The sequence below is a fragment of the Danio rerio genome, chromosome 11 (genome assembly GCF_052040795.2).
Source record: "Danio rerio strain M-AB ecotype USA chromosome 11, GRCz13ab, whole genome shotgun sequence".
In the NCBI taxonomy this organism is placed as follows: Eukaryota; Metazoa; Chordata; class Actinopteri; order Cypriniformes; family Danionidae; genus Danio; species Danio rerio.
This window is the reverse complement of record NC_141031.1, coordinates 30380654-30408590: the sequence shown is the minus strand read 5'-3', so window position 1 is coordinate 30408590 and position 27937 is coordinate 30380654. Positions and strand designations below refer to the sequence as shown.

Genomic DNA, 27937 nt, shown 5'->3' with positions numbered 1-27937 from the left:
AATAATTCGATGTTGTGATTTGCACTAGATTAGCTTGTCTGCTGGTGTCAAAATGTGAATAGTGTTGCTTACATAAAGTTTATATTAAAGCTTTATAAATAAAGTTATGATCAGCAGCTCCCTTCAGAGATGTAGAAATCTTGTATCTTCTATTCTGCTGTAGGGGTTTATGCCGTTGACAAACACAGGGCACTTTTTTGTCAATATTTGTTCACCATAAAATATTAAAACATGTTTGAGTAGTGTGAATTTGTGCTGCAAAAAAAAAAAAATAATATTAACAATAATAATTTGGCGGTCCTCCAGATTATTGTCTGCTGAGATGTTGTAGGCTTCTGTCTCATATAGTAAACATTTATATTTTCATGAATATTTCAAAATAAAAAATGGCCAAAAAGTATATTTGCTCAATAAATTTAGCAACAAATTAAAAAATGCATTTTTACAAATGCATAGACCATTTTTAAAATATACATTTAAAATATATTTTACCCTCCATATATTTCAATCCTAAAAAATACATTCATGTAACATTAAGAAAATCATTATTTCCACAACAACCAATCAACATAGTCTACTTAAACATACATCATATATATGTTCAAAGACTTCCGAAATGTATTTTATCGAACAGCACAAATACAATTTACATTTCAAATACTTTTTGGCCAGGAAAAAATATAATTGACTGTATGGGGAATGACTTTTTGAAAACGTTCATAAAAGATAAAAACAATAATCTAGCTAGTGAGCTTGTGTCTTTAAGAGAAAAAATGTTTCTTTTTTAAATTCATTTTTATGTATTTATTGTCCTGTCGTGACGTCGGTAGTGCCATCGTGCATGATGTCAGTCTAGAATTCAAGGTTTTGAAAGTCACTGGAAAAATCAAAACTGGCAGCTCTTCTTTTTTATCAGCCTGTATTTTTATAATGCTTGATCAGATTATCTTCCCCTATTTCATGCAATAATGTTTACCATTACTTTTCTCTTCTTTATATATTCACGAGCAATGCATGCTTTCAATTTGCCATGATAGCAGGGCAATAAATGCCATTCACATGTCATCAATCAATAGCAAACAGCGTGTTTACGGGTGAGTAAATGATAAAAGAATTTTTCATTTTTGGCTGAACTATCACTTTACTGACAGCAATTTTAAAGGGCATCTATGATGAAAATCATCTTTTTAAAGCTGTTTGGACAGAACTGTGTTTAGATATTTTTCCACTGTCATATCGGGGTGATACAAAGACAATAAGTCTCTTTTTGTTAATTTTCCAACATTAAAATAGAATCCAAATCCCTCCCATTTTGAGGCCCACTGCAACGTGACGTAGGAGTGCGGTTTTCTCCACCCAATTATTTGATTGACAGCTCGTATTAACATGTCTCTGTAGTAACGCGTATAATCTTTTCAACAAGACAGGATGTGCGCAAAGCAACTGGGATTAAAAGATCTGTTCAGTTCTCTGTGATCATCAATCATCATCAAATGTGATTAAGAGTGAGTTTTACAAGATTAAAACATTTTGAAAACCGTCTTTATCACCACAGCTCCATGTCAATACAATTATAAAAGAAGATGCTTCAATCCTGGATTGTGGACTTTAAATCAGATTTATTTTGTACAGTAACATCACGGATATCCATACAGCGGTGAATATTAACATGTATCCTGTATGTCACATTTGCCGTTTAAAAACAGTGCAAAGTTAAACATGCGCACTGTGTGTGTGTGTTTGTGTGTGTGCATGTGTTCACTGTGTGTATGTGCATGAACTTTGTAATGACATTGTGTGTAACTCATCGTTGCAAAAAGGCTTGAACTCCACAACAAATAATCATTGGGAAAGTTCCTACTGTAGTATTTCTCACTACAGTAGGAACTTTCCGCTGGATTAATAAAGGGACTAAGCCGAAAAGAAAATTAATGAATGAATATTGGAGTTACCTTTGCACGCTAAAATCAGCAAAGGAAAATAATTGAGGTCAGTATCACAAGCTCTCTGTTTCTCTTACTCTAAAAAAGTGACATGTATCAAATAATTTTCTTTAAATTCTTTTTAGGCTAATAAATACAAGCAGATATATAAGGTGTAAATAAATTATTTTAAACTGTACAGGCTGTGGCGGTGCGGTGGCGCAGTAGGTAGTGCTGTCACCTCACACCAAGAAGGGGCAAACCGGAGCACTCGGAGAAAACCCACACGAACATGGGGAGAACATCCAAACTCCACGCAGAAATGCCAACTGTTCCAGCCGGGACTTGAACCAACAACCTTCTTGCTGTGAGGCGATTGTGCTACCCACTGTCCCACTGTGCATCCCTTAAATAGTTTTAAATTATTTTTATTAATTAATTGATAATTAATAAATTATGTGTTGAACAAAAACATTTAGTCGTCAAGTACTGGTCATTTTAAAATGAATTTGTTTTATTTAGCTAGTTCATGAAATAGTGTGATATAACATTGGATGTATGATGACAGTCTTTATGTCCTGTTATGTTATCTTTATTTGTTTTTCAGTCTGTTTTGTATAATTGGCTTTAAACCAAGTGGCAACTAATATCGATTTTAATACCAAGATTCCTTTTAAGGGGTGGTCCACGGTGTATTTTTAAGGCTTGGTTGTGTTTATAAGATGCAAAGCCATTTGTGCTCATGCTTCATTTGTCAAAAATCACATAATTTTTTTCATATGTTCTACTTTGATTATATACAGCTACTCAGCTATCATGTAAATGACTTTCTTATTTCCCACTTCCTCTTAAGACCCGCCCTTATGAGGCTCTGATTGGTCAGCGAACATAATGTGCTGTGATTGGCAGATCTGCTCCACATTACAAGGAAGCACTTTTGTTATAACATTACAGCGCCTCTGGCCATGCCCCTTCAGGTGTATGTGCGTAACCTTAAGGGTTTATGACATCATTAACCCGAATGTATTTTTTGTAGTCCCCAAACTTCACTCGCTGTAGGCTTTGCCAAGCTAAGTCTGTAAAAGCCAATAGCCCTTTCACACATACAGACCTTTCCAAAAAATTACAGAAATAAAGTTGCAATATTAACAGTAATTTGCCGGAATGCGCTGTGTGAACGCAGAGGGAAGAGTCGGAAAGAGCGCGTGCACGTCTAGAACTTGCTGACGTGATACGTCTACTTTAGCCAATGAGAAAACTCAGATGCATTCACGTCTGCGCGGTTTATGAGAAGAAAAGCCTGTGAATATACTTCCAGACATATTTAGCTGCTAGATGTCAGTCAGATAACATTTCTATGTTCCTTCTTATTGCCCACTGTGTAAAAAATATCAATAAAATACTTATGATAAGCAGTTGTTTGTTTACCTTTAAGCTCTGACGCGTGTGCACGTAAAGCAGCCGGTGAGCGCCAGCACACACACACACACACAAATATCATGTACATCTCGACATGCAAAAGTGTTTCATCGAAGTTGTTCACAATACTGATCCATCCACAGTGTTTGTAATGTAGTCAAATGTTTACAAATACAAGCGCAGCTGTTTAGATGTCATTTCTGGTTTATGATAGCAGAATTTACCGATATTTTGGAATGGATGTGTAAAAAATTCCATAACGTCCTCACCTGTGTGAACAGCGCTTTTTTGAACTTATCAATAAAGTCGTTTCAGAAATTTTCCAGATATTTACCGGTATCACTGTGTGAAAGAGGCTAATGTCTCTCTTTGCATTGAACTTTCAGTGTATTCCATTCAGAGGTGCTGTTTATGTTCACACAGCTACATTACTCATCAACTAAAGTTAAAAACAAAAAAAACCTTTAAAATAAATCTTTCTATTATTTACCAGTGCATGGGTCTGGCAGTGTGAAAATGTGTAAGACATTGAAATACTTTGGTGTTTTTTTTTTTTATGTCAATGATAAAAAGAAGGATGTGTAGCTTTCCACAATTAGTATATTAGTTGCATCTTATTATTTGTGCTGCTTAAATTGTTCTGAACAAACCTGTGACCCCTTATTTTTAACCACAACACATTTTAGTCAGCTTGCACACAATGTCTGCTTCCAATTTAAAAAACACCTTTTAATGTTGTGATTAAAGTCAAATGTTTTTTTATTTATTCAAAAGTAATTTTATTGAACATATTAGATATGAAACACACAGTACAAATAGCTTTTTACTTTTTCTTTTTTATACACAACAAACAAACAAAACCCATCGCAGACATATACATTTAGGTTCTATAAAAATATATAAGTGATATTAAGATAAAATACAAATAAATAGTAAAGCAAAAAAGTAAAACATATGTTACTAAATGTTAAAAAAAACAAGGAAAGGTTCTACTCTTCTAAAATGACTGAGGGGTCCATCTTCTTTATGTGATCTAAAACAGGTTGAGGAAAAACAAATCAGTACGAGCTCTTACAGTATCATATTCCATAAGGTTAGGTGGTGTAGGAGTTCCATAAGCCATTGCTTAAAGGTTAAAGGAAGTTTTCCTTCCATTTCAGCAATATTAATCTTCTAGCTAAAAGCATGGCAAAGGCAAGTCAAATGTTAAAATGAATAAAAAGTGTCAGTTTGTGAATTCAGTTTCATAAAACTATAAACTATAAAAACTATTATGTTTAGAAATGTGTTGAAAAAAATCTGCTCTCTGGTAAACAGAAATTAGGGGAAAAATTAAACAGGGAGGCTAATTATTCTGACTTCAACTATATATATATATATATATATATATATATACACTGTAACAAATGCAGGGTTCCACACAACACATATCGATTAAGTTAATTTAACGCTTTTAACAAATTTATGTGGATTGAATAAGTTGTTCCAATGAAATCTCAAGAATTGTGTTGTTTCAGCTCATTTTAAATAAATAGTTTGAACAAGTAAAAAAGTATATTTTTTTGAGTGTAACAACACGGCAAATCTTGCCACTTTTGGTGAAAGTTCACCCTAAAACGTAATCACCTTAAAGTTGTTCCAAGTCTTCATAAGTTTAGCATTCCTGCTGAACACAAATGAAGACATTTTGAAAATTGTTGTAAGCCAGTAAGTTAATAGTGAGTTCCAGAATTGGGGGAAACTACTATTAAAATCAATAGTGACTAACAGTTCCCAACTGTCTTTCTCAAAATATCTTCATTTGTGTTGGCGTAGAAGAGGGAAACATGTAAGTTTGAAACAAGTGGAGGTTGAGTAAATGGTGACAGGAATCAGGATTTTTCAGTTCTGGAAAAACTTTCATTTTAAGTATTCTGATTGTAATACATTATATTATATAAGCTATTTGAAATAAAAACAAATCCAATGGGGTATATGCACGTTTAAATTTCATCTAGCCAGCCTCGGTGCATCCGCTGAACTGTCTTTCTGTTACAAAATCATCACGTTTAAGTTCTGATTTTTTTAAAATGCAGTGATCTTCACTGCCTGATAGATATAAGAGGGGGTCTCAGACCGGACAAGAAATACTGCATTAAAGAGCCCCTATTTTGCATTATAAAATGTCATATTTTGGTTATGGGGGTCTCCAACAACAGGCTGATATGCATGCAAGGTCAAAAACACTTTTATTGTCTTAAAATATAATTACTATTCATTTTCTTTTCGGCTTAGTCCCTTTATTAATCTGGAGTCGCCATATAGCGGAATGAACCGCAAACTTATCCAGCATATGTTTTATGCAGCGGATGCTCTTCCAGCTGCATTTCATTACTGGAAACATTCATACACACTCATTCACTATGGACAATTTAGCTTACCCCAATTCATCTATAACGCAGGGCTTTGGACTTGTGGGGGTAACTAGAGCACCCGGAGGAAACACACACGAACACAGGGAGAACATACAGAAACTTCACACAGAAAAGCCAACTGACCCAGCCGAGGCTTGAACCAGCGACCTTTTTGCTTTAAGGCGAACGTGCTATCCACTGCGCCACAGTGCAGCCCAATACACATTTATTTTTACCTAATGATCCCAACAATTCCCAGATGGCTTGGTTAGCGATTCATTTGTTCCCAAACCCCGACGAGTACCGCATTGCACCAGGTAATTGTATCAAAAATCTTAACAGTTACAGGAAAAAAACACAACACATAATTGGCTATACTGTGGTATTTTTGTGAAAATGAACTTTAACCTTATATTCCCCGCCATCAGAGGAACCACGTGTGGCTTGAAAAAGTAGACATTTTATCAGGCTACGGTCTGGGGTGTCAAACCTGGTCCTGGATGCAGTGGTGCACCCAGAATTTCTTTTTAGGGGTGGCCAGAAGAGGCCACACCACATCTTGGGGTGGCACACACAAAAAACAATTTAAATATTTACAATTTAAAACATTTTTGTTATTGGTTAATGAAATAATGTGGTTTTAATTAATTTAATTTATCACTCTTAAAATATTCCAAATGAAATAATTCAGCAAAACCAAATAAACATCAATATTTTGTTTAAAAACACTTTTTATATGTATAATCATCTTTTCAGTTATTTCCCACATACTTTCATTGTACAGCATACAGTTTAGGCTATATGCCATGTCTAAAATTAATGAAGAATAATGAATTAATAATAAAAATAAATTAATAAACTGAACAAAAGACATTATTACACACACACACACACACTCACTACAGACCCTAATAATAACATTTATCCTTATTCCTTTTTGAGCCACAATATTATTATTAATACAGATTCTTCTATTGATGTATCCTGATGTAATAAATTGCCTTTGTTATCTATTGAAGGTGTGTGCGTGCTGTCAACGAGGATGCGGAGGGGCAGCAAATCAGCTACGTCAGTGGCACCAATCAATCCTCAATATTTTAGTGGCTGCATTTATTTATTTATTTGTTTTATTTATTTATTGAAATATTGCGAATTTACATAAGTACATTTAAAAAAAGATATCAACAGCAAAATCATATTGGCCAGAGTTTACACAGGGGTGGCCGTGGCCGATCCAATTAAACACTAATTCAGATCTTATTCATATTTCCACGTCAGACAAATTGAAGCGGAAATCTGCAGGACAGTGGCACTCCAGGGCCGAGGGACAGGCTCAAGTTATCAAATTGTCAAATTATAATTAACGTGCTTTATAACACTAAAACCTGCTTTTATTCTGTTAATATGGCTTCGTACATGTCACAATATTTGCACTCAATTTTGTGGCGTTTGCGGTGTCTTGTTACCATAGTTACAGTAGATGATCGTCATTTAGAACGCGTTCCAATGGAATACTTTAAGCTGTGCAGCTCAGATAATTTTTTTGTTGGTTTGTAGAAGTGGCGGTTGGTCGATATTTCACAACGGATAGCAATTGTTATATCAAAATGTCTTGTTTATTCTTCAGACGAAAGAACCCCATGAAGGAAACACTTGAGGGTGAGTAAATAGTGTGTGGAGAGCAGGGACTAAACAATATAGTAAAAATAGTAGAGTAAAAATGTTACTGTTTACCCCACCTGTTTGGCAAGTTGTAACACATGGGTTAGTTGTACATGGTCAAAAAGGCAGATTTCACACAATTAATTTAAATCGAGGTTACTTTAAATTGTGTAGAACTAAATCTACATAACACAGTGTGTTTATTTATGTTTTAATCTATCGGATAAACACATTTGTATTTATTTGCATTATTATTATTATACAATGCCTCTGTTTTCATTGTTAGCAGTAAAAAAAATATATTAAAAATATTTTCTATGAAAATATTTATTATTTGAGAAGTTCTCAACATTACACTCAAAACTCAGCCATTATGTTGTTTGTTTAAATGTTGTCCAACAGTGTGTGGCCTATTTGTAACACCCTGTTACAACTAACTCATCTGTGTCGTGTTTTCCTCTAAACTGTCTAGCAGTCACTGTTTTTTTACACCTTTCAAAATGGTTTAATCTTTTAACCTAAAAAAACAGTGATCACAGCAATAAAAGATTTTACTTACTTTTTTAAAATATAAAAAATATTGACTATAAAAAAATATATTTTATGCTGCAAAAATAGATTTTGCTGTTTCTCATCACAATTTTCGGCAAAACTATTTATTGACAACAAGACGTCTGCCGACATTGTGGTGAAAACCTTGAAAGCATGCCATGGTTAAATAACCCTGAGCAAATACCTTAAAACTCTGTTACATTTTACCCCACATTACTTTGTGCCTCACGCTCCTCTATGTGCTAGATTTAATAGCTTCATCTTGTTTATTTTAATAATATCTGACATTGGGAATATGTTAACTGCAGCATATTTTGTCCTTTATCTTTGCAAAAAACATATTAAATTGCATGTTCATTTTGCAATTGGTTTCCATCAAATGTTTCAAAAGTAACCCAACAATATGAAATGTGCTTATTTAGAATATGTTTAATCATTATTGGCAGTATACCTTTATTTGATCAAATGGATGGAAGTGAAAAACAAGTTATTAGCAGTGGGACATCAATAACAGTGTTACTTTCATCCCCGCTTGCCATTTAAACCTGATTTACTTTTAAACTAAAATACTCAGACAATACAAACTTAAGGATGTGTTACTGCACTAAATAACCTGTAGATTGATCATTACTGTGACACACTAAAAGAGAAACACAACTTGTATTAAGAAAAAAAGTATAACTACAAAAATGTACTTTCTGTAAACTTCAGTTGATTTAGAGATGGAGGAGAAAAAGAGGCAGAAGGAGGAGAAAAGGAAGGAGAAAGAGGAGAAAAAGAGGAAGAAAGAGGAGAGAAAGAAGAAAAGGTGCCGGATCGGCTCCTTTTTTAAAGCGTTGTTCTGCTTCACTCTGGGTGATTCAACAGATACAGGTTATGATGCTAAATAATAGACTTTAATGCTTTAAATAAATTGTTTTTTTATTACCTGGTCTTACCTGGAGTTTAACGTCTCCCTGACAGATGTGGAGGAGGAGGAAAAGAAGGAAAATGAGAACATAATGGTGGTGGAGGTGGAGGAGGAGAAGAATTCAGAGTCAAAATCACCCTCCATTCCAGCAGACCAAGCCACTGATGGTAAATCATCATATTTATGTCTATACATATATTTGTCTGTAATGTTATTAATAAATTGTATTATTTTCCCTGGTGTTTAACATTCTCTGAATGTGTTAACTGCAATCATTTCTCTTTTAACAGATGATCAAGAGGAGATCATGCAGGAGGAAGAGGAGAAAGTTGAGGAAGAGGAGGAGGTGAAAATGGTGGAGAAAAAGAAAAGGAAGACTAGACGAGGGAGGAGAGGAAGGAACAAAAAGAAAGAGGAGGCAATGGTAGAGGAGGAGAAGAAAACTACAATGAAAGAGAAGGAGGAGGAGGAAATGGATACAACTGAGATGGTGGAGAAGAAGATGGCGGTGGTGAACACCGAGGAGGAGGAGGAGGACAATAGAATTGAGGAAGAAGAGGAGATGAGTGAGATGGAGAAAAGGAGAATTCAGGAAGAAAAGTGGAAGAACAAGAGATGGAGGAGGCAGAGATATGGAAAGAAAGAGATGACGAAGGAAAAGAAGGAGAAAAGGATTGAGAAAGAGAAGTCAAAGAAGGAGAAAAGGATTGAGAAAGAGAAGTCAAAGAAGGAGAAAAGGATTGAGAAAGAGAAGTCAAAGAAGAAGAGACAGAGGGGAAGAAAAGTAAAATAACGAAATGGGACATGATAAATGAGGAGGAGAATGTCAAGAAGGATGTAGAGAAATTGAAGAAGGAGGAAGAGGAGGATGTGGGGTGTGGTGTGGTGGAGTTCGTCATATAAACGGGTGAAGGGATGTTTTTGATTGTTGTTGAATTGTAAATAAACATTGTAAAACTCAAATACTGTCCTCGTCATTTCTTTCACCTTTTTTATTTTCATGCTTTCTCTCCTTTTATTCTGATAGAGGCGATCTGGTAATATGTGTTTGTTTAATATTCACCTACTTTGCAAAAGCAGTTGACAATTAATCCTCTCACATGTTTTTAATTGTGGTTTAATTAATAATTCGATGTTGTGATTTGCACTAGATTAGCTTGTCTGCTGGTGTCAAAATGTGAATAGTGTTGCTTACATAAAGTTTATATTAAAGCTTTATAAATAAAGTTATGATCAGCAGCTCCCTTCAGAGATGTAGAAATCTTGTATCTTCTATTCTGCTGTAGGGGTTTATGCCGTTGACAAACACAGGGCACTTTTTTGTCAATATTTGTTCACCATAAAATATTAAAACATGTTTGAGTAGTGTGAATTTGTGCTGCAAAAAAAAAATAATAATATTAACAATAATAATTTGGCGGTCCTCCAGATTATTGTCTGCTGAGATGTTGTAGGCTTCTGTCTCATATAGTAAACATTTATATTTTCATGAATATTTCAAAATAAAAAATGGCCAAAAAGTATATTTGCTCAATAAATTTAACAACAAATTGAAAAATGCATTTTCTACAAATGCATAGACCATTTTTAACATTTAAAATATATTTTACCCTCCATATATTTCAATCCTAAAAGATACATTCATGTAACATTAAGAAAATCATTATTTCCACAACAACCAATCAACATAGTCTACTTAAACATACATCATATATATGTTCAAAGACTTCCGAAATGTATTTTATCGAACAGCACAAATACAATTTACATTTCAAATACTTTTTGGCCAGGAAAAAATATAATTGACTGTATGGGGAATGACTTTTTGAAAACGTTCATAAAAGATAAAAACAATAATCTAGCTAGTGAGCTTGTGTCTTTAAGAGAAAAAATGTTTCTTTTTTCAATTCATTTTTATGTATTTATTGTCCTGTCGTGACATCGGTAGTGCCATCGTGCATGATGTCAGTCTAGAATTCAAGGTTTTGAAAGTCACTGGGAAAATCAAAACTGGAAGCTCTTCTTTTTTATCAGCCTGTATTTTTATAATGCTTGATCAGATTATCTTCCCCTATTTCATGCAATAATGTTTACCATTACTTTTCTCTTCTTTATATATTCACGAGCAATGCATGCTTTCAATTTGCCATGATAGCAGGGCAATAAATGCCATTCACATGTCATCAATCAATAGCAAACAGCGTGTTTACGGGTGAGTAAATGATAAAAGAATTTTTCATTTTTGGCTGAACTATCACTTTACTGACAGCAATTTTAAAGGGCATCTATGATGAAAATCATCTTTTTGAAGCTGTTTGGACAGAATTGTGTTTAGATATTTTTCCACTGTCATATCGGGGTGATACAAAGACAATAAGTCTCTTTTTGTTAATTTTCCAACATTAAAATAGAATCCAAATCCCTCCCGTTTTGAGGCCCACTGCAACGTGACGTAGGAGTGCGGTTTTCTCCACCCAATTATTTGATTGACAGCTCGTATTAACATGTCTCTGTAGTAACGTGTATAATCTTTTCAACAAGACAGGATGTGCGCAAAGCAACTGGGATTAAAAGATCTGTTCAGTTCTCTGTGATCATCAATCATCATCAAATGTGATTAAGAGTGAGTTTTACAAGATTAAAACATTTTGAAAACCGTCTTTATCACCACAGCTCCATGTCAGTACAATTATAAAAGAAGATGCTTCAATCCTGGATTGTGGACTTTAAATCAGATTTATTTTGTACAGTAACATCACGGATATCCATACAGCGGTGAATAATAACATGTATCCTGTATGTCACATTTGCCGTTTAAAAACAGTGCAAAGTTAAACATGCGCACTGTGTGTGTGTGTTTGTGTGTGTGCATGTGTTCACTGTGTGTATGTGCATGAACTTTGTAATGACATTGTGTGTAACTCATCGTTGCAGAAAGGCTTGAACTCCACAACAAATAATCATTGGGAAAGTTCCTACTGTAGTATTTCTCACTACAGTAGGAACTTTCCGCTGGATTAATAAAGGGACTAAGCCGAAAAGAAAATTAATGAATGAATATTGGAGTTACCTTTGCACGCTAAAATCAGCAAAGGAAAATAATTGAGGTCAGTATCACAAGCTCTCTGTTTCTCTTACTCTAAAAAAGTGACATGTATCAAATAATTTTCTTTAAATTCTTTTTAGGCTAATAACTACAAGCAGATATATAAGGTGTAAATAAATTATTTTAAACTGTACAGGCTGTGGCGGTGCGGTGGCGCAGTAGGTAGTGCTGTCACCTCACACCAAGAAGGGGCAAACCGGAGCACCCGGAGAAAACCCACACGAACATGGGGAGAACATCCAAACTCCACGCAGAAATGCCAACTGTTCCAGCCGGGACTTGAACCAACAACCTTCTTGCTGTGAGGCGATTGTGCTACCCACTGTCCCACTGTGCATCCCTTAAATAGTTTTAAATTATTTTTATTAATTAATTGATAATTAATAAATTATGTGTTGAACAAAAACATTTAGTAGTCAAGTACTGGTCATTTTAAAATGAATTTGTTTTATTTAGCTAGTTCATGAAATAGTGTGATATAACATTGGATGTATGATGACAGTCTTTATGTCCTGTTATGTTATCTTTATTTGTTTTTCAGTCTGTTTTGTATAAGCCGGTGAGCGCCAGCACACACACACACACACAAATATCATGTACATCTCGACATGCAAAAGTGTTTCATCGAAGTTGTTCACAATACTGATCCATCCACAGTGTTTGTAATGTAGTCAAATGTTTACAAATACAAGCGCAGCTGTTTAGATGTCATTTCTGGTTTATGATAGCAGAATTTACCGATATTTTGGAATGGATGTGTAAAAAATTCCATAACGTCCTCACCTGTGTGAACAGCGCTTTTTTGAACTTATCAATAAAGTCGTTCCAGAAATTTTCCAGATATTTACCGGTATCACTGTGTGAAAGAGGCTAATGTCTCTCTTTGCATTGAACTTTCAGTGTATTCCATTCAGAGGTGCTGTTTATGTTCACACAGCTACATTACTCATCAACTAAAGTTAAAAACAAAAAAAACCTTTAAAATAAATCTTTCTATTATTTACCAGTGCATGGGTCTGGCAGTGTGAAAATGTGTAAGACATTGAAATACTTTGGTGTTTTTTTTTATGTCAATGATAAAAAGAAGGATGTGTAGCTTTCCACAATTAGTATATTAGTTGCATCTTATTATTTGTGCTGCTTAAATTGTTCTGAACAAACCTGTGACCCCTTATGTTTAACCACAACACATTTTAGTCAGCTTGCACACAACGTCTGCTTCCAATTTAAAAAACACCTATTAATGTTGTGATTAAAGTCAAATGTTTTTTTATTTATTCAAAAGTAATTTTATTAAACTGAACAAAAGACATTATTATACACTCACACACACACTCACTACAGACCCTAATAATAACATTTATCCTTATTCCTTTTTGAGCCACAATATTATTATTAATACAGATTCTTCTATTGATGTACCCTGATGTAATAAATTGCCTTTGTTATCTATTGAAGGTGTGTGCGTGCTGTCAACGAGGATGCGGAGGGGCAGCAAATCAGCTACGTCAGTGGCACCAATCAATCCACAATATTTTAGTGGCTGCATTTTATTTATTTATTTGTTTTATTTATTTATTGAAATATTGCGAATTTACACAAGTGTTACATTTTACCCCACATTACTTTGTGCCTCACGCTCCTCTATGCTAGATTTAATAGCTTAGTTTTGTTTATTTTAATAATATCTGACATTGGGAATATGTTAACTGCAGCATATTTTGTCCTTTATCTTTGCAAAAAACATATTAAATTGCATGTTCATTTTGCATTTGGTTTCCATCAAATGTTTCAAAAGTAACCCAACAATATGAAATGTGTTTATTTAGAATATGTTTAATCATTATTGGCAGTATACCTTTATTTGATCAAATGGATGGAAGTGAAAAACAAGGTATTAGCAGTGGGACATTAATAACAGTGTTACTTTCATCCCCACTTGCCATTTAAACCTGATTTACTTTTAAACTAAAATACTCAGACAATACAAACTTAAGGATGTGTTACTGCACTAAATAACCTGTAGATTGATGATTACTGTGACACACTAAAAGAGAAACACAACTTGTATTAAGAAAAAAAGTATAACTACAAAAATGTACTTTCTGTAAACTTCAGTTGATTTAGAGATGGAGGAGAAAAAGAGGCAGAAGGAGGAGAAAAGGAAGGAGAAAGAGGAGAATAAGAGGAAGAAAGAGGAGAGAAAGAAGAAAAGGTGCCGGATCGGCTCCTTTTTTAAAGCGTTGTTCTGCTTCACTCTGGGTGATTCAACAGATACAGGTTATGATGCTAAATAATAGACTTTAATGCTTTAAATAAATTGTTTTTTTATTACCTGGTCTTACCTGGAGTTTAACGTCTCCCTGACAGATGTGGAGGAGGAGGAAAAGAAGGAAAATGAGAACATAATGGTGGTGGAGGTGGAGGAGGAGAAGAATTCAGAGTCAAAATCACCCTCCATTCCAGCAGACCAAGCCACTGATGGTAAATCATCATATTTATGTCTATACATATATTTGTCTGTAATGTTATTAATAAATTGTATTATTTTCCTTCACCTGGTGTTTAACACTCTCTGAATGTGTAAACTGCAATCATTTCTCTTTTAACAGATGATCAAGAGGAGATCATGCAGGAGGAAGAGGAGAAAGTTGAGGAAGAGGAGGTGAAAATGATGGAGAAAAAGAAAAGGAAGACTAGACGAGGGAGGAGAGGAAGGAACAAAAAGAAAGAGGAGGCAATGGTAGAGGAGGAGAAGAAAACTACAATGAAAGAGAAGGAGGAGGAGGAAATGGATACAACTGAGATGGTGGAGAAGAAGATGGCAGAGGTGAACACTGAGGAGGAGGAGGAGGACAATAGAATTGAGGAAGAAGAGGAGATGAGTGAGATGGAGAAAAGGAGAATTCAGGAAGAAAAGTGGAAGAACAAGAGATGGAGGAGGCAGAGATATGGAAAGAAAGAGATGACGAAGGAAAAGAAGGAGAAAAGGATTGAGAAAGAGAAGTCAAAGAAGAAGAGACAGAGGGGAAGAAAAGTAAAATAACGAAATGGGACATGATAAATGAGGAGGAGAATGTCAAGAAGGATGTAGAGAAATTGAAGAAGGAGGAAGAGGAGGATGTGGGGTGTGGTGTGGTGGAGTTCGTCATATAAACGGGTGAAGGGATGTTTTTGATTGTTGTTGAATTGTAAATAAACATTGTAAAACTCAAATATTGTCCTCGTCATTTCTTTCACCTTTTTTATTTTCATGCTTTCTCTCCTTTTATTCTAATAGAGGCGATCTGGTAATATGTGTTTGTTTAATATTCACCTACTTTGCAAAAGCAGTTGACAATTAATCCTCTCACATGTTTTTAATTGTGGTTTAATTAATAATTCGATGTTGTGATTTGCACTAGATTAGCTTGTCTGCTGGTGTCAAAATGTGAATAGTGTTGCTTACATAAAGTTTATATTAAAGCTTTATAAATAAAGTTATGATCAGCAGCTCCCTTCAGAGATGTAGAAATCTTGTATCTTCTATTCTGCTGTAGGGGTTTATGCCGTTGACAAACACAGGGCACTTTTTTGTCAATATTTGTTCACCATAAAATATTAAAACATGTTTGAGTAGTGTGAATTTGTGCTGCAAAAAAATAAAATAAAATAATAATAATAATAATTTGGCGGTCCTCCAGATTATTGTCTGCTGAGATGTTGTAGGCTTCTGTCTCATATAGTAAACATTTATATTTTCATGAATATTTCAAAATAAAAAATGGCCAAAAAGTATATTTGCTCAATAAATTTAACAACAAATTGAAAAATGCATTTTCTACAAATGCATAGACCATTTTTAACATTTAAAATATATTTTACCCTCCATATATTTCAATCCTAAAAGATACATTCATGTAACATTAAGAAAATCATTATTTCCACAACAACCAATCAACATAGTCTACTTAAACATACATCATATATATGTTCAAAGACTTCCAAAATGTATTTTATCGAACAGCACAAATACAATTTACATTTCAAATACTTTTTGGCCAGGAAAAAATATAATTGACTGTATGGGGAATGACTTTTTGAAAACGTTCATAAAAGATAAAAACAATAATCTAGCTAGTGAGCTTATGTCTTTAAGAGAAAAAAACGTTTCTTTTTTCAATTCATTTTTATGTATTTATTGTCCTGTCGTGACATCGGTAGTGCCATCGTGCATGATGTCAGTCTAGAATTCAAGGTTTTGAAAGTCACTGGGAAAATCAAAACTGGAAGCTCTTCTTTTTTATCAGCCTGTATTTTTATAATGCTTGATCAGATTATCTTCCCCTATTTCATGCAATAATGTTTACCATTACTTTTCTCTTCTTTATATATTCACGAGCAATGCATGCTTTCAATTTGCCATGATAGCAGGGCAATAAATGCCATTCACATGTCATCAATCAATAGCAAACAGCGTGTTTACGGGTGAGTAAATGATAAAAGAATTTTTCATTTTTGGCTGAACTATCACTTTACTGACAGCAATTTTAAAGGGCATCTATGATGAAAATCATCTTTTTGAAGCTGTTTGGACAGAACTGTGTTTAGATATTTTTCCACTGTCATATCGGGGTGATACAAAGACAATAAGTCTCTTTTTGTTAATTTTCCAACATTAAAATAGAATCCAAATCCCTCCCATTTTAAGGGCCCACTGCAACGTGACGTAGGAGTGCGGTTTTCTCCACCCAATTATTTGATTGACAGCTCCGTATTAACATGTCTCTGTAGTAACGCGTATAATCTTTTCAACAAGACAGGATGTGCGCAAAGCAACTGGGATTAAAAGATCTGTTCAGTTCTCTGTGATCATCAATCATCATCAAATGTGATTAAGAGTGAGTTTTACAAGATTAAAACATTTTGAAAACCGTCTTTATCACCACAGCTCCATGTCAGTACAATTATAAAAGAAGATGCTTCAATCCAGGATTGTGGACTTTAAATCAGGTTTATTTTGTACAGTAACATCACGGATATCCATACAGCGGTGAATATTAACATGTATCCTGTATGTCACATTTGCCGTTTAAAAACAGTGCAAAGTTAAACACGCGCACTGTGTGTGTGTTTGTGTGTGTGCACGTGTTCACTGTGTTTCTGTTATTTATTTGTTTTATTTATTTATTGAAATATTGCGAATTTACATAAGTACATTTAAAAAAAAAGATATCAACAGCAAAATCATATTGGCCAGAGTTTACACAGGGGTGGCCGTGGCCGATCCAATTAAACACTAATTCAGATCTTATTCATATTTCCACCTCAGACAAATTGAAGCGGAAATCTGCAGGACAGTGGCACTCCAGGGCCGAGGGACAGGCTCAAGTTATCAAATTGTTAAATTATAATTAACGTGCTTTATAACACTTAAACCTGCTTTTATTCTGTTAATATGGCTTCGTACATGTCACAATATTTGCACTCAATTTTGTGGCGTTTGCGGTGTCTTGTTACCATAGTTACAGTAGATGATTGTCATTTAGAACGCGTTCCAATGGAATACTTTAAGCTGTGCAGCTCAGATAATTTTTTTGTTGGTTTGTAGAAGTGGCGGTTGGTCGATATTTCACAACGGATAGCAATTGTTATATCAAAATGTCTTGTTTTCTCTTCAGACGAAAGAAAACCATGAAGGAAACACTTGAGGGTGAGTAAATAGTGTGTGGAGAGCAGGGACTAAACAATATAGTAAAAATTGTAGAGTAAAAATGTTACTGTTTACCCCACCTGTATGGCAAGTTGTAACACATGGGTTAGTTGTACATGGTTAAAAAGGCAGATTTCACACAATTAATTTAAATCACGGTTGCTTTAAATTGTGTAGAACTAATTCTACATAACACAGTGTGTTTATTTATGTATTAATCTATCGGATAAACACATTTGTATTTATTTGCATTATTATTATTATACAATGCCTCTGTTTTCATTGTTAGCTGTAAAAAAAATATATTAAAAAATATTTTCTATGAAAATATTTATTATTTGAGAAGTTCTCAACATTACTCTCAAAACTCAGCCATTATGTTGTTTGTTTAAATGTTGTCCAACAGTGTGTGGCCTATTTGTTACACCCTGTTACAACTAACTCATCTGTGTCGTGTTTTCCTCTAAACTGGCTAGCAGTCACTGTTTTTTTACACCTTTCAAAATGGTTTAATCTTTTAACCTAAAAAAAAACAGTGATCACAGCAATAAAAGATTTTACTTTTTTACAATATAAAAAATATTGACTATAAAAAAATATATTTTATGCTGCAAAAATAGATTTTGCTGTTTCTCATCACAATTTTCGGCAAAACTATTTATTGACAACAAGACGTCTGCCGACATTGTGGTGAAAACCTTGAAAGCATGCCATGGTTAATTAACCCTGAGCAAATACCTTAAAACTCTGTTACATTTTACCCCACATTACTTTGTGCCTCACGCTCCTCTATGTGCTAGATTTAATAGCTTCATCTTGTTTATTTTAATAATATCTGACATTGGGAATATGTTAACTGCAGCATACTTTGTCCTTTATCTTTGCAAAAAACATATTAAATTGCATGTTCATTTTGCATTTGGGTTCCATCAAATGTTTCAAAAGTAACCCAACAATATGAAATGTGCTTATTTAGAATATGTTTAATCATTATTGGCAGTATACCTTTATTTGATCAAATGGATGGAAGTGAAAAACAAGGTATTAGCAGTGGGACATTAATAACAGTGTTACTTTCATCCCCACTTGCCATTTAAACCTGATTTACTTTTAAACTAAAATACTCAGACAATACAAACTTAAGGATGTGTTACTGCACTAAATAACCTGTAGATTGATCATTACTGTGACACACTAAAAGAGAAACACAACTTGTATTAAGAAAAAAAGTATAACTACAAAAATGTACTTTCTGTAAACTTCAGTTGATTTAGAGATGGAGGAGAAAAAGAGGCAGAAGGAGGAGAAAAGGAAGGAGAAAGAGGAGAAAAAGAGGAAGAAAGAGGAGAGAAAGAAGAAAAGGTGCCGGATCGGCTCCTTTTTTAAAGCGTTGTTCTGCTTCACTCTGGGTGATTCAACAGATACAGGTTATGATGCTAAATAATAGACTTTAATGCTTTAAATAAATTGTTTTTTTATTACCTGGTCTTACCTGGAGTTTAACGTCTCCCTGACAGATGTGGAGGAGGAGGAAAAGAAGGAAAATGAGAACATAATGGTGGTGGAGGTGGAGGAGGAGAAAAATTCAGATTCAAAATCATCCTCCATTCCAGCAGACCAAGCCACTGATGGTAAATCATCATATTTATGTCTATACATATATTTGTCTGTAATGTTATTAATATATTGTATTATTTTCCTTCACCTGGTGTTTAACACTCTCTGAATGTGTAAACTGCAATCATTTCTCTTTTAACAGATGATCAAGAGGAGATCATGCAGGAGGAAGAGGAGAAAGTTGAGGAAGAGGAGGTGAAAATGGTGGAGAAAAAGAAAAGGAAGACTAGACGAGGGAGGAGAGGAAGGAACAAAAAGAAAGAGGAGGCAATGGTAGAGGAGGAGAAGAAAACTACCTTGAATGAGAAGGAGGAGGAGGAAATGGATACAACTGAGATGGTGGAGAAGAAGATGGCAGAGGTGAACACTGAGGAGGAGGAGGAGGACAATAGAATTGAGGAAGAAGAGGAGATGAGTGAGATGGAGAAAAGGAGAATTCAGGAAGAAAAGTGGAAGAACAAGAGATGGAGGAGGCAGAGATATGGAAAGAAAGAGATGACGAAGGAAAAGAAGGAGGAAAGGATTGAGAAAGAGAAGTCAAAGAAGAAGAGACAGAGGGGAAGAAAAGTAAAATAACGAAATGGGACATGATAAATGAGGAGGAGAATGTCAAGAAGGATGTAGAGAAATTGAAGAAGGAGGAAGAGGAGGATGTGGGGTGTGGTGTGGTGGAGTTCGTCATATAAACGGGTGAAGGGATGTTTTTGATTGTTGTTGAATTGTAAATAAACATTGTAAAACTCAAATACTGTCCTCGTCATTTCTTTCACCTTTTTTATTTTCATGCTTTCTCTCCTTTTATTCTGATAGAGGCGATCTGGTAATATGTGTTTGTTTAATATTCACCTACTTTGCAAAAGCAGTTGACAATTAATCCTCTCACATGTTTTTAATTGTGGTTTAATTAATAATTCGATGTTGTGATTTGCACTAGATTAGCTTGTCTGCTGGTGTCAAAATGTGAATAGTGTTGCTTACATAAAGTTTATATTAAAGCTTTATAAATAAAGTTATGATCAGCAGCTCCCTTCAGAGATGTAGAAATCTTGTATCTTCTATTCTGCTGTAGGGGTTTATGCCGTTGACAAACACAGGGCACTTTTTTGTCAATATTTGTTCACCATAAAATATTAAAACATGTTTGAGTAGTGTGAATTTGTGCTGCAAAAAAAAAAAAAAAATAATAATAATAATTTGGCGGTCCTCCAGATTATTGTCTGCTGAGATGTTGTAGGCTTCTGTCTCATATAGTAAACATTTATATTTTCATGAATATTTCAAAATAAAAAATGGCCAAAAAGTATATTTGCTCAATAAATTTAACAACAAATTGAAAAATGCATTTTCTACAAATGCATAGACCATTTTTAAAATATACATTTAAAATATATTTTACCCTCCATATATTTCAATCCTAAAAGAAACATTCATGTAACATTAAGAAAATCATTATTTCCACAACAACCAATCAACATAGTCTACTTAAACATACATCATATATATGTTCAAAGACTTCCGAAATGTATTTTATCAAACAGCACAAATACAATTTACATTTCAAATACTTTTTGGCCAGGAAAAAATATAATTGACTGTATGGGGAATGACTTTTTGAAAACGTTCATAAAAGATAAAAACAATAATCTAGCTAGTGAGCTTATGTCTTTAAGAGAAAAAAACGTTTCTTTTTTCAATTCATTTTTATGTATTTATTGTCCTGTCGTGACGTCGGTAGTGCCATCGTGCATGATGTCAGTCTAGAATTCAAGGTTTTGAAAGTCACTGGGAAAATCAAAACTGGCAGCTCTTCTTTTTTATCAGCCTGTATTTTTATAATGCTTGATCAGATTATCTTCCCCTATTTCATGCAATAATGTTTACCATTACTTTTCTCTTCTTTATATATTCACGAGCAATGCATGCTTTCAATTTGCCATGATAGCAGGGCAATAAATGCCATTCACATGTCATCAATCAATAGCAAACAGCGTGTTTACGGGTGAGTAAATGATAAAAGAATTTTTCATTTTTGGCTGAACTATCACTTTACTGACAGCAATTTTAAAGGGCATCTATGATGAAAATCATCTTTTTGAAGCTGTTTGGACAGAACTGTGTTTAGATATTTTTCCACTGTCATATCGGGGTGATACAAAGACAATAAGTCTCTTTTTGTTAATTTTCCAACATTAAAATAGAATCCAAATACCTTCCATTTTGAGGCCCACTGCAACGTGACGTAGGAGTGCGGTTTTCTCCACCCAATTATTTGATTGACAGCTCGTATTAACATGTCTCTGTAGTAACGCGTATAATCTTTTCAACAAGACAGGATGTGCGCAAAGCAACTGGGATTAAAAGATCTGTTCAGTTCTCTGTGATCATCAATCATCATCAAATGTGATTAAGAGTGAGTTTTACAAGATTAAAACATTTTGAAAACCGTCTTTATCACCACAGCTCCATGTCAATACAATTATAAAAGAAGATGCTTCAATCCTGAAGCATATTCAAATCAGATTTATTTTGTACAGTAACATCACGGATATCCATACAGCGGTGAAAATTAACATGTATCCTGTATGTCACATTTGCCGTTTAAAAACAGTGCAAAGTTAAACATGCGCACTGTGTGTGTGTTTGTGTGTGTGCACGTGTTCACTGTGTGTATGTGCATGAACTTTGTAATGACATTGTGTGTAACTCATCGTTGCAGAAAGGCTTGAACTCCACAACAAATAATCATTGGGAAAGTTCCTACTGTAGGATTTCTCACTACATGAACTTTCCGCTGGATTATTAAGGGACTAAGCCGAAAAGAAAATTATTGAATGAATATTGGAGTTACCTTTGCACGCTAAAATCTGCAAAGGAAAATAATTGAGGTCAGTATCACAAGCTCTCTGTTTCTCTTTCTCTAAAAAAGTGACATGTATCAAATAATTTTCTTTTAATTCTTTTTAGGCTAATGAATACAAGCAGATATAATAGCTGTAAATAAATTATTTTAAACTGTACAGGCTGTGGCGGTGCGGTGGCGCAGTAGGTAGTGCTGTCACCTCACAGCAAGAAGGTCACTGGTCTGAGCCTTGGCTGGGTCAGTTGGCGTTCACTGTTAGACCTTACCAGGCTTTTTTACAGTAGAATGCTTACTGTAAAAGTTTGGTTACAGTAAGTAGCTGGCAACAGTTAGGTCTGCACAGTAAGGCTGTGGTCACACTAACGTTTGAGCATGTGAAATTCTGTGAATGGAAGTCAATAGGGAGAATAGTGCAGTGTGACCGTGACTTTAAGCTTTGACTCTAATTAAACACACCTGATCAAATTAATTAAGGCTTGTTAGAAATCTACAGGTAATGTTGAAGCAGGGTGGGTACATAACTCTGCTGCGCTGCAGTCCTCCAGGAACTGAGTTTGACCTCCATGGTATATAGCATACTTTTAAAGCAACTGCCAACATTTATCACAATCACATATCCAATAAAAAATAAATAAAATAATTAACAAACTCAATCTAAAAAATAATTTTAAAATTTTTTTAAAAAAAATCGGTCAACACTGATCCTCATGTTGCTCCAAACCTGTAGGAGTAATAAAAAACAAAACAAATCATTTCTGCATACATATAAGAAAGTGTTTGTGCTAATAAATTCCACTTTTACTTACTTTATTTGAAGTTTTTCAGACAACTGTTTTTCAGCCACAGCAAAAATGTATGTAAGTGCTGTTAAGGTGGAGATGTTTAAACACATTCTTAGTTATTTAGCAAGATACTAATATTCAGCTTCCATTGCAATATAGGAGAAGGCGTAACTAGGTTCATTAGGAAGAGTAAATACAGTTATGAAAAATACTGACATTTTTTTACTTTGTTAAACATCACTTGGGATAGATTTGAAAAAGAATAAAAATTTCAAAGACTGAATAATTTTGCCTTTAAATGTATGTCATTCATATATAATACTTACCTTTGAATAAGCTCTACTGTGGCAATACTTGACTCCTGAAATAGGTTTAAAACATAAAAGAAACAAGAAACAAAAACGTGAGCATGCACACACACACACACACACACACACACACACACACACACACACACACACACACACACACACACACACCCACACCCACACAGAAAGAGCTGCAGTGAAATGTGTTACTCTCTCATCAATACTGAACATGCATAAAAAACTGAACAGCAAAATAATAATAATAATAATTATTAATTTTTAAAAGTTTTTTTTAATTTTTTAAGTTTCAAATAATTATAAAAAATAAGCTTATCAAAAGAACACACACATACTTTAGATATGGATGGAAACATGTTTGTCAAAGCCGCAGCCGAATCTCCCATCTGTCAGTGATCGTCATCTTCGTGCCATGATCAGTCCCCTAATCCTCATCGCTTCGCTAGTGTCTGAAGGAAAGGCGCGTTCACATTTTACCGGATCTGAACCTACATATTTGGTGATGTACCGTATTGATGTCGACGCATTCAAGCAAAAGATCCGAACCCAACACGATTCATTTATTCAACTTTGGGCTGACTATTTTGTTAAAGAATCAATAGTTTTAAACCTGGTGCACTTTCAGATTTAAACCTCAGCTGGGTGTTTCATTCACTGGAAGTTTCCTTCCATTTCAGCAATAATAATCTTCTAGCTAAAAGCGTAGCAAAGGCAAGTCAAATGTTTAAATGAATAAAAAGTGTCAGTTTGTGAATTCAGTTTCATAAAACTATAAACCTATTATGTTTAGAAATGTGTTGAACAAAATCTGCTCTCTGGTTAACAGAAATTGGGGGAAAAATTAAACAGGGAGGCTAATAATTCTAACTTCAACTATATATATATATATATATATATATATATATATATATATATATATATATATATATATATATATATAGCCCGGTAATTAAATGTGTAATGACACCGGACACAGGATTGAAAATATTGGGGACTTTATTCCAGACTGCACTTGGAACAGCGCAGCGTTAAGTATGCAAATTTTAGACAATTTTAATAGCAAAGTTAATGATTGTGTACAGCCACTGAAAACAATAAATTTGACTTTTTATATCCAAATGTGTTGTACTCTTTTCTTTCTTGTAATTACAATGACTGATAATAACTTTTCAAAACTGAAATAGTACATAAACAACGGTAGCAGCAGTCACGCTGAGAAAACAAACAACCAAGTGTAAGTCATTCACCATCAAAGTCAGATTGAATAGAATCTCTCACTTTACAATTACAAAATACATTGAATGAGATGTTGCCATGTGAACATTTTACAAATATTCTCCTACAATTAAACAACGTTTAAAACTCTGTTTTAAATCAGTGAATAAGTGTTCATTAGAATTCAAATATAATGAATTAAATGACAAATATAATGAATAAACTTACAGCTCGTCAGCTCTCAATGATATATACACACACAGCATTAACAGCTGCAAATGACTTTTTCCTCTGCAAATCATGAAGAACAAAATACAATAAAATCTTTGTAAACACATGACATTTTGAACATAAAATCTTCAAGGATATATGAAAATACATTCTCATAAACACTTATATTCAATAAAGTTGAACAACACTCACTATGTTTTCTTTCCGTCACACTCTGGACCCTAAAAACTCTCTTCTCCCCTCTAAACAAAATAATCCCGTTTCAATTACATGGCTTAAATAAGGATAAACACCAATATCATACTTAATATTACCAAATTAGAGATTATAAGGCAACACTTAGTCAACGCTTTAGCTTAGCTTTCCTTCACGATGTTGGAAATCACGATCAAAACAACAAAATCCACAGCCATCCGAAAATTAATCACCATGAAAAAGACTTTTTAAGTCACTGCATGCATGTATTGCACAATATTTCATGAGTAAACGGTCTTTCTCAGTCTCCCAACAGACGTTCATACCGCATGGAGAAAAAAACTCGCGCTGCATCTAGAGCTCTCGCGTGACGTCGCTCAGTTCACATATGGGCCTTAAAGGGCCAGCACGCTATATTACTCACATTATGAGAAGTGTGTGATTTTGCTCATGTTATGCTGTGTGTCAACCCCAGGGTGTCAATAACCTTTTTGTGTCTAACAAAATAACTTTTTTTAACCTGGTTACATATATATATATATACACTGTAACAAATGCAGGGTTCCACACGATTCATTCATGTTGTCCCAACACATATCGATTAAGTTAATTTAACACTTTTAACAAATTTATGTGGATTGAACATAAATTAAGTTGTCCCAATGAAATCTCAAGAATTGTGTTGTTTCAGCTCATTTTAAATAAATAGTTCGAACAAGTAAAAAAAAAAAGTATATTTTTTTGAGTGTAACAACACGGCAAATCTTGCCACTATTGGTAAAAGTTCACCCTAGAACGTAATCACCTTAAAGTTGTTCCAAGTCTTCATAAGTTTAGCATTCCTGCTGAACACAAATGAAGACATTTTGAAAATTGTTGGAAGCCAGTAAGTTAAAACCCAGTGAGTTCCAGAATTGGGGGAAATTACTATTAAAGTCAATAGTGACTAACAGTTCCCAACTGTCTTTCTCAAAATATCTTCATTTGTGTTGGCGTAGAAGAGAGAAACATGTAAGTTTGAAACAAGTGGAGGTTGAGTAAATGGTGACAGGATTTTTCAGTTCTGGAAAAACTTTAATTTTAAGTATTCTGATTGTAATACATTATATTATATAAGCTATTTGAAATAAAAACAAATCCAATGGGGTATATGCACATGTTTAAATTTCATCTAGCCAGCCTCGGTGCATCCGCTGAACTGTCTTTCTGTTATAAAATCATCACGTTTAAGTTCTGATTTCTTTAAAATGCAGCGATCTTCACTGCCTGATAGATATAAGAGGGGGTCTCAGACCGGACAAGAAATACTGCATTAAAGAGCCCCTATTTTGCATTATAAAAGGTCATATTTTGGTTATGGGGGTCTCCAACAACAGGCTGATATGAATGCAAGGTCAAAAACACTTTTATTGTCTTAAAATATAATTATTACTAATTTTCTTTTCGGCTTAGTCCCTTTATTAATCTGGAGTCGCCATAGCGGAATGAACCGCAAACTTATCCAGCATATGTTTCACGCAGCGGATGCTCTTCCAGCTGCATTTCATTACTGGAAACATTCATACACACTCATTCACACTCATACACTATGGACAATTTAGCTTACCCCAATTCATCTATAACGCAGGGCTTTGGACTTGTGGGGGTAACTAGAGCACCCGGAGGAAACACACACGAACACAGGGAGAACATACAGAAACTTCACACAGAAAAGCCAACTGACCCAGCCGAGGCTTGAACCAGCGACCTTTTTGCTTTGAGGCGAACGTGCTATCCACTGCGCCACAGTGCAGCCCAAAACACATTTATTTTTACCTAATGATCCCAACAATTCCCAGATGACTTGGTTAGCGATTCATTTGTTCCCAAACCCCGACGAGTACCGCATTGCACCAGGTAATTGTATCAAAAATCTTAACAGTTACAGGAAAAAAACACAACACATAATTGGCTATACTGTGGTATTTTTGTGAAAATGAACTTTAACCTTATATTCCCCGCCATCAGAGGAACCACGTGTGGCTTGAAAAAGTAGACATTTTATCAGGCTACGGTCTGTGGTGTCAAACCTGGTCCTGGATGCAGTGGTGCACCCAGAATTTCTTTTTAGGGTTGGCCAGAAGAGGCCACACCACATCTTGGGGTGGCACACACAAAAAACTATTTAAATATTTACAATTTAAAATATTTTTGTTATTGGTAAATGAAATAATGTGGTTTTAATTAATTTAATTAATCACTCTTGAAATATTCCAAATGAAATAATTCAGCAAAACCAAATAAACATCAATATTTTGTTTAAAAACACTTTTTATATGTATAATCATCTTTTCAGTTATTTCCCACATACTTTCATTGTACAGCATACAGTTTAGGCTATATGCCATGTCTAAAATTAATGAAGAATAATGAATTAATAATAAAAATAAATTAATAAACTGAACAAAAGACATTATTACACACACACACACACTCACTACAGACCCTAATAATAACATTTATCCTTATTCCTTTTTGAGCCACAATATTATTATTAATACAGATTCTTCTATTGATGTATCCTGATGTAATAAATTGCCTTTGTTATCTATTGAAGGTGTGTGCGTGCTGTCAACGAGGATGCGGAGGGGCAGCAAATCAGCTACGTCAGTGGCACCAATCAATCCTCAATATTTTAGTGGCTGCATTTATTTATTTATTTGTTTTATTTATTTATTGAAATATTGCGAATTTACATAAGTACATTTAAAAAAAGATATCAACAGCAAAATCATATTGGCCAGAGTTTACACAGGGGTGGCCGTGGCCGATCCAATTAAACACTAATTCAGATCTTATTCATATTTCCACGTCAGACAAATTGAAGCGGAAATCTGCAGGACAGTGGCACTCCAGGGCCGAGGGACAGGCTCAAGTTATCAAATTGTCAAATTATAATTAACGTGCTTTATAACACTTAAACCTGCTTTTATTCTGTTAATATGGCTTCGTACATGTCACAATATTTGCACTCAATTTTGTGGCGTTTGCGGTGTCTTGTTACCATAGTTACAGT

The 27937-nt window shown here is 34.3% G+C and overlaps 3 protein-coding genes and 1 long non-coding RNA gene across 4 annotated transcripts; 3 read left to right on the top strand and 1 right to left on the bottom strand.

Annotated features, from left to right (window-relative positions):
- Positions 1-5782: 5782 nt before the first annotated feature.
- LOC147841811 (uncharacterized) lies at positions 5783-9821 on the top strand. Its single transcript, XM_087273797.1, has 5 exons — positions 5783-6051; positions 6754-7393; positions 8660-8821; positions 8912-9025; positions 9149-9821. Exons 2-5 carry the CDS (start codon positions 7342-7344, stop codon positions 9649-9651), a joined length of 831 nt encoding a protein of 276 aa, XP_087129923.1. The 5' UTR covers positions 5783-6051; positions 6754-7341; the 3' UTR covers positions 9652-9821.
- Positions 9822-11608: 1787 nt separating this feature from the next.
- On the top strand, positions 11609-15180 carry LOC147841810 (uncharacterized). Its single transcript, XM_087273799.1, has 3 exons — positions 11609-14244; positions 14335-14448; positions 14577-15180. The coding sequence occupies exons 1-3, from the start codon at positions 14094-14096 to the stop codon at positions 15008-15010; spliced, it is 699 nt and encodes a 232-aa protein (XP_087129925.1). The 5' UTR covers positions 11609-14093; the 3' UTR covers positions 15011-15180.
- Positions 15181-16186: 1006 nt separating this feature from the next.
- Positions 16187-20019, top strand: LOC137496702 (uncharacterized). Its single transcript, XM_087273798.1, has 4 exons — positions 16187-17656; positions 18922-19083; positions 19174-19287; positions 19416-20019. Exons 1-4 carry the CDS (start codon positions 17605-17607, stop codon positions 19847-19849), a joined length of 762 nt encoding a protein of 253 aa, XP_087129924.1. The 5' UTR covers positions 16187-17604; the 3' UTR covers positions 19850-20019.
- Positions 20020-21704: 1685 nt separating this feature from the next.
- Positions 21705-23208, bottom strand: LOC147834834 (uncharacterized). The gene is made up of 2 exons (XR_015502680.1): positions 22940-23208; positions 21705-22854 (listed from the first exon to the last, which is right to left on the bottom strand). It is a non-coding gene; the product is annotated as an uncharacterized LOC147834834 (long non-coding RNA).
- Between the last annotated feature and the right edge of the window lie 4729 nt (positions 23209-27937).

What these genes read in the sequence shown, in the direction of transcription:
- LOC147841811 (XM_087273797.1), top strand. Translation starts at nt 7,342, where the DNA reads ATGTCTTGTTTATTCTTCAGACGAAAGAACCCCATGAAGGAAACACTT. An exon ending in CATGAAGGAAACACTTGAGG is followed by an intron (nt 7,394 to 8,659) that starts GTGAGTAAATAG and finishes TGTAAACTTCAG; the next exon opens with TTGATTTAGAGATGGAGGAG. An exon ending in GGGTGATTCAACAGATACAG is followed by an intron (nt 8,822 to 8,911) that starts GTTATGATGCTA and finishes TCTCCCTGACAG; the next exon opens with ATGTGGAGGAGGAGGAAAAG.
- LOC147841810 (XM_087273799.1), top strand. Translation starts at nt 14,094, where the DNA reads ATGGAGGAGAAAAAGAGGCAGAAGGAGGAGAAAAGGAAGGAGAAAGAG. An exon ending in GGGTGATTCAACAGATACAG is followed by an intron (nt 14,245 to 14,334) that starts GTTATGATGCTA and finishes TCTCCCTGACAG; the next exon opens with ATGTGGAGGAGGAGGAAAAG. An exon ending in AGCAGACCAAGCCACTGATG is followed by an intron (nt 14,449 to 14,576) that starts GTAAATCATCAT and finishes CTCTTTTAACAG; the next exon opens with ATGATCAAGAGGAGATCATG.
- LOC137496702 (XM_087273798.1), top strand. Translation starts at nt 17,605, where the DNA reads ATGTCTTGTTTTCTCTTCAGACGAAAGAAAACCATGAAGGAAACACTT. An exon ending in CATGAAGGAAACACTTGAGG is followed by an intron (nt 17,657 to 18,921) that starts GTGAGTAAATAG and finishes TGTAAACTTCAG; the next exon opens with TTGATTTAGAGATGGAGGAG. An exon ending in AGCAGACCAAGCCACTGATG is followed by an intron (nt 19,288 to 19,415) that starts GTAAATCATCAT and finishes CTCTTTTAACAG; the next exon opens with ATGATCAAGAGGAGATCATG.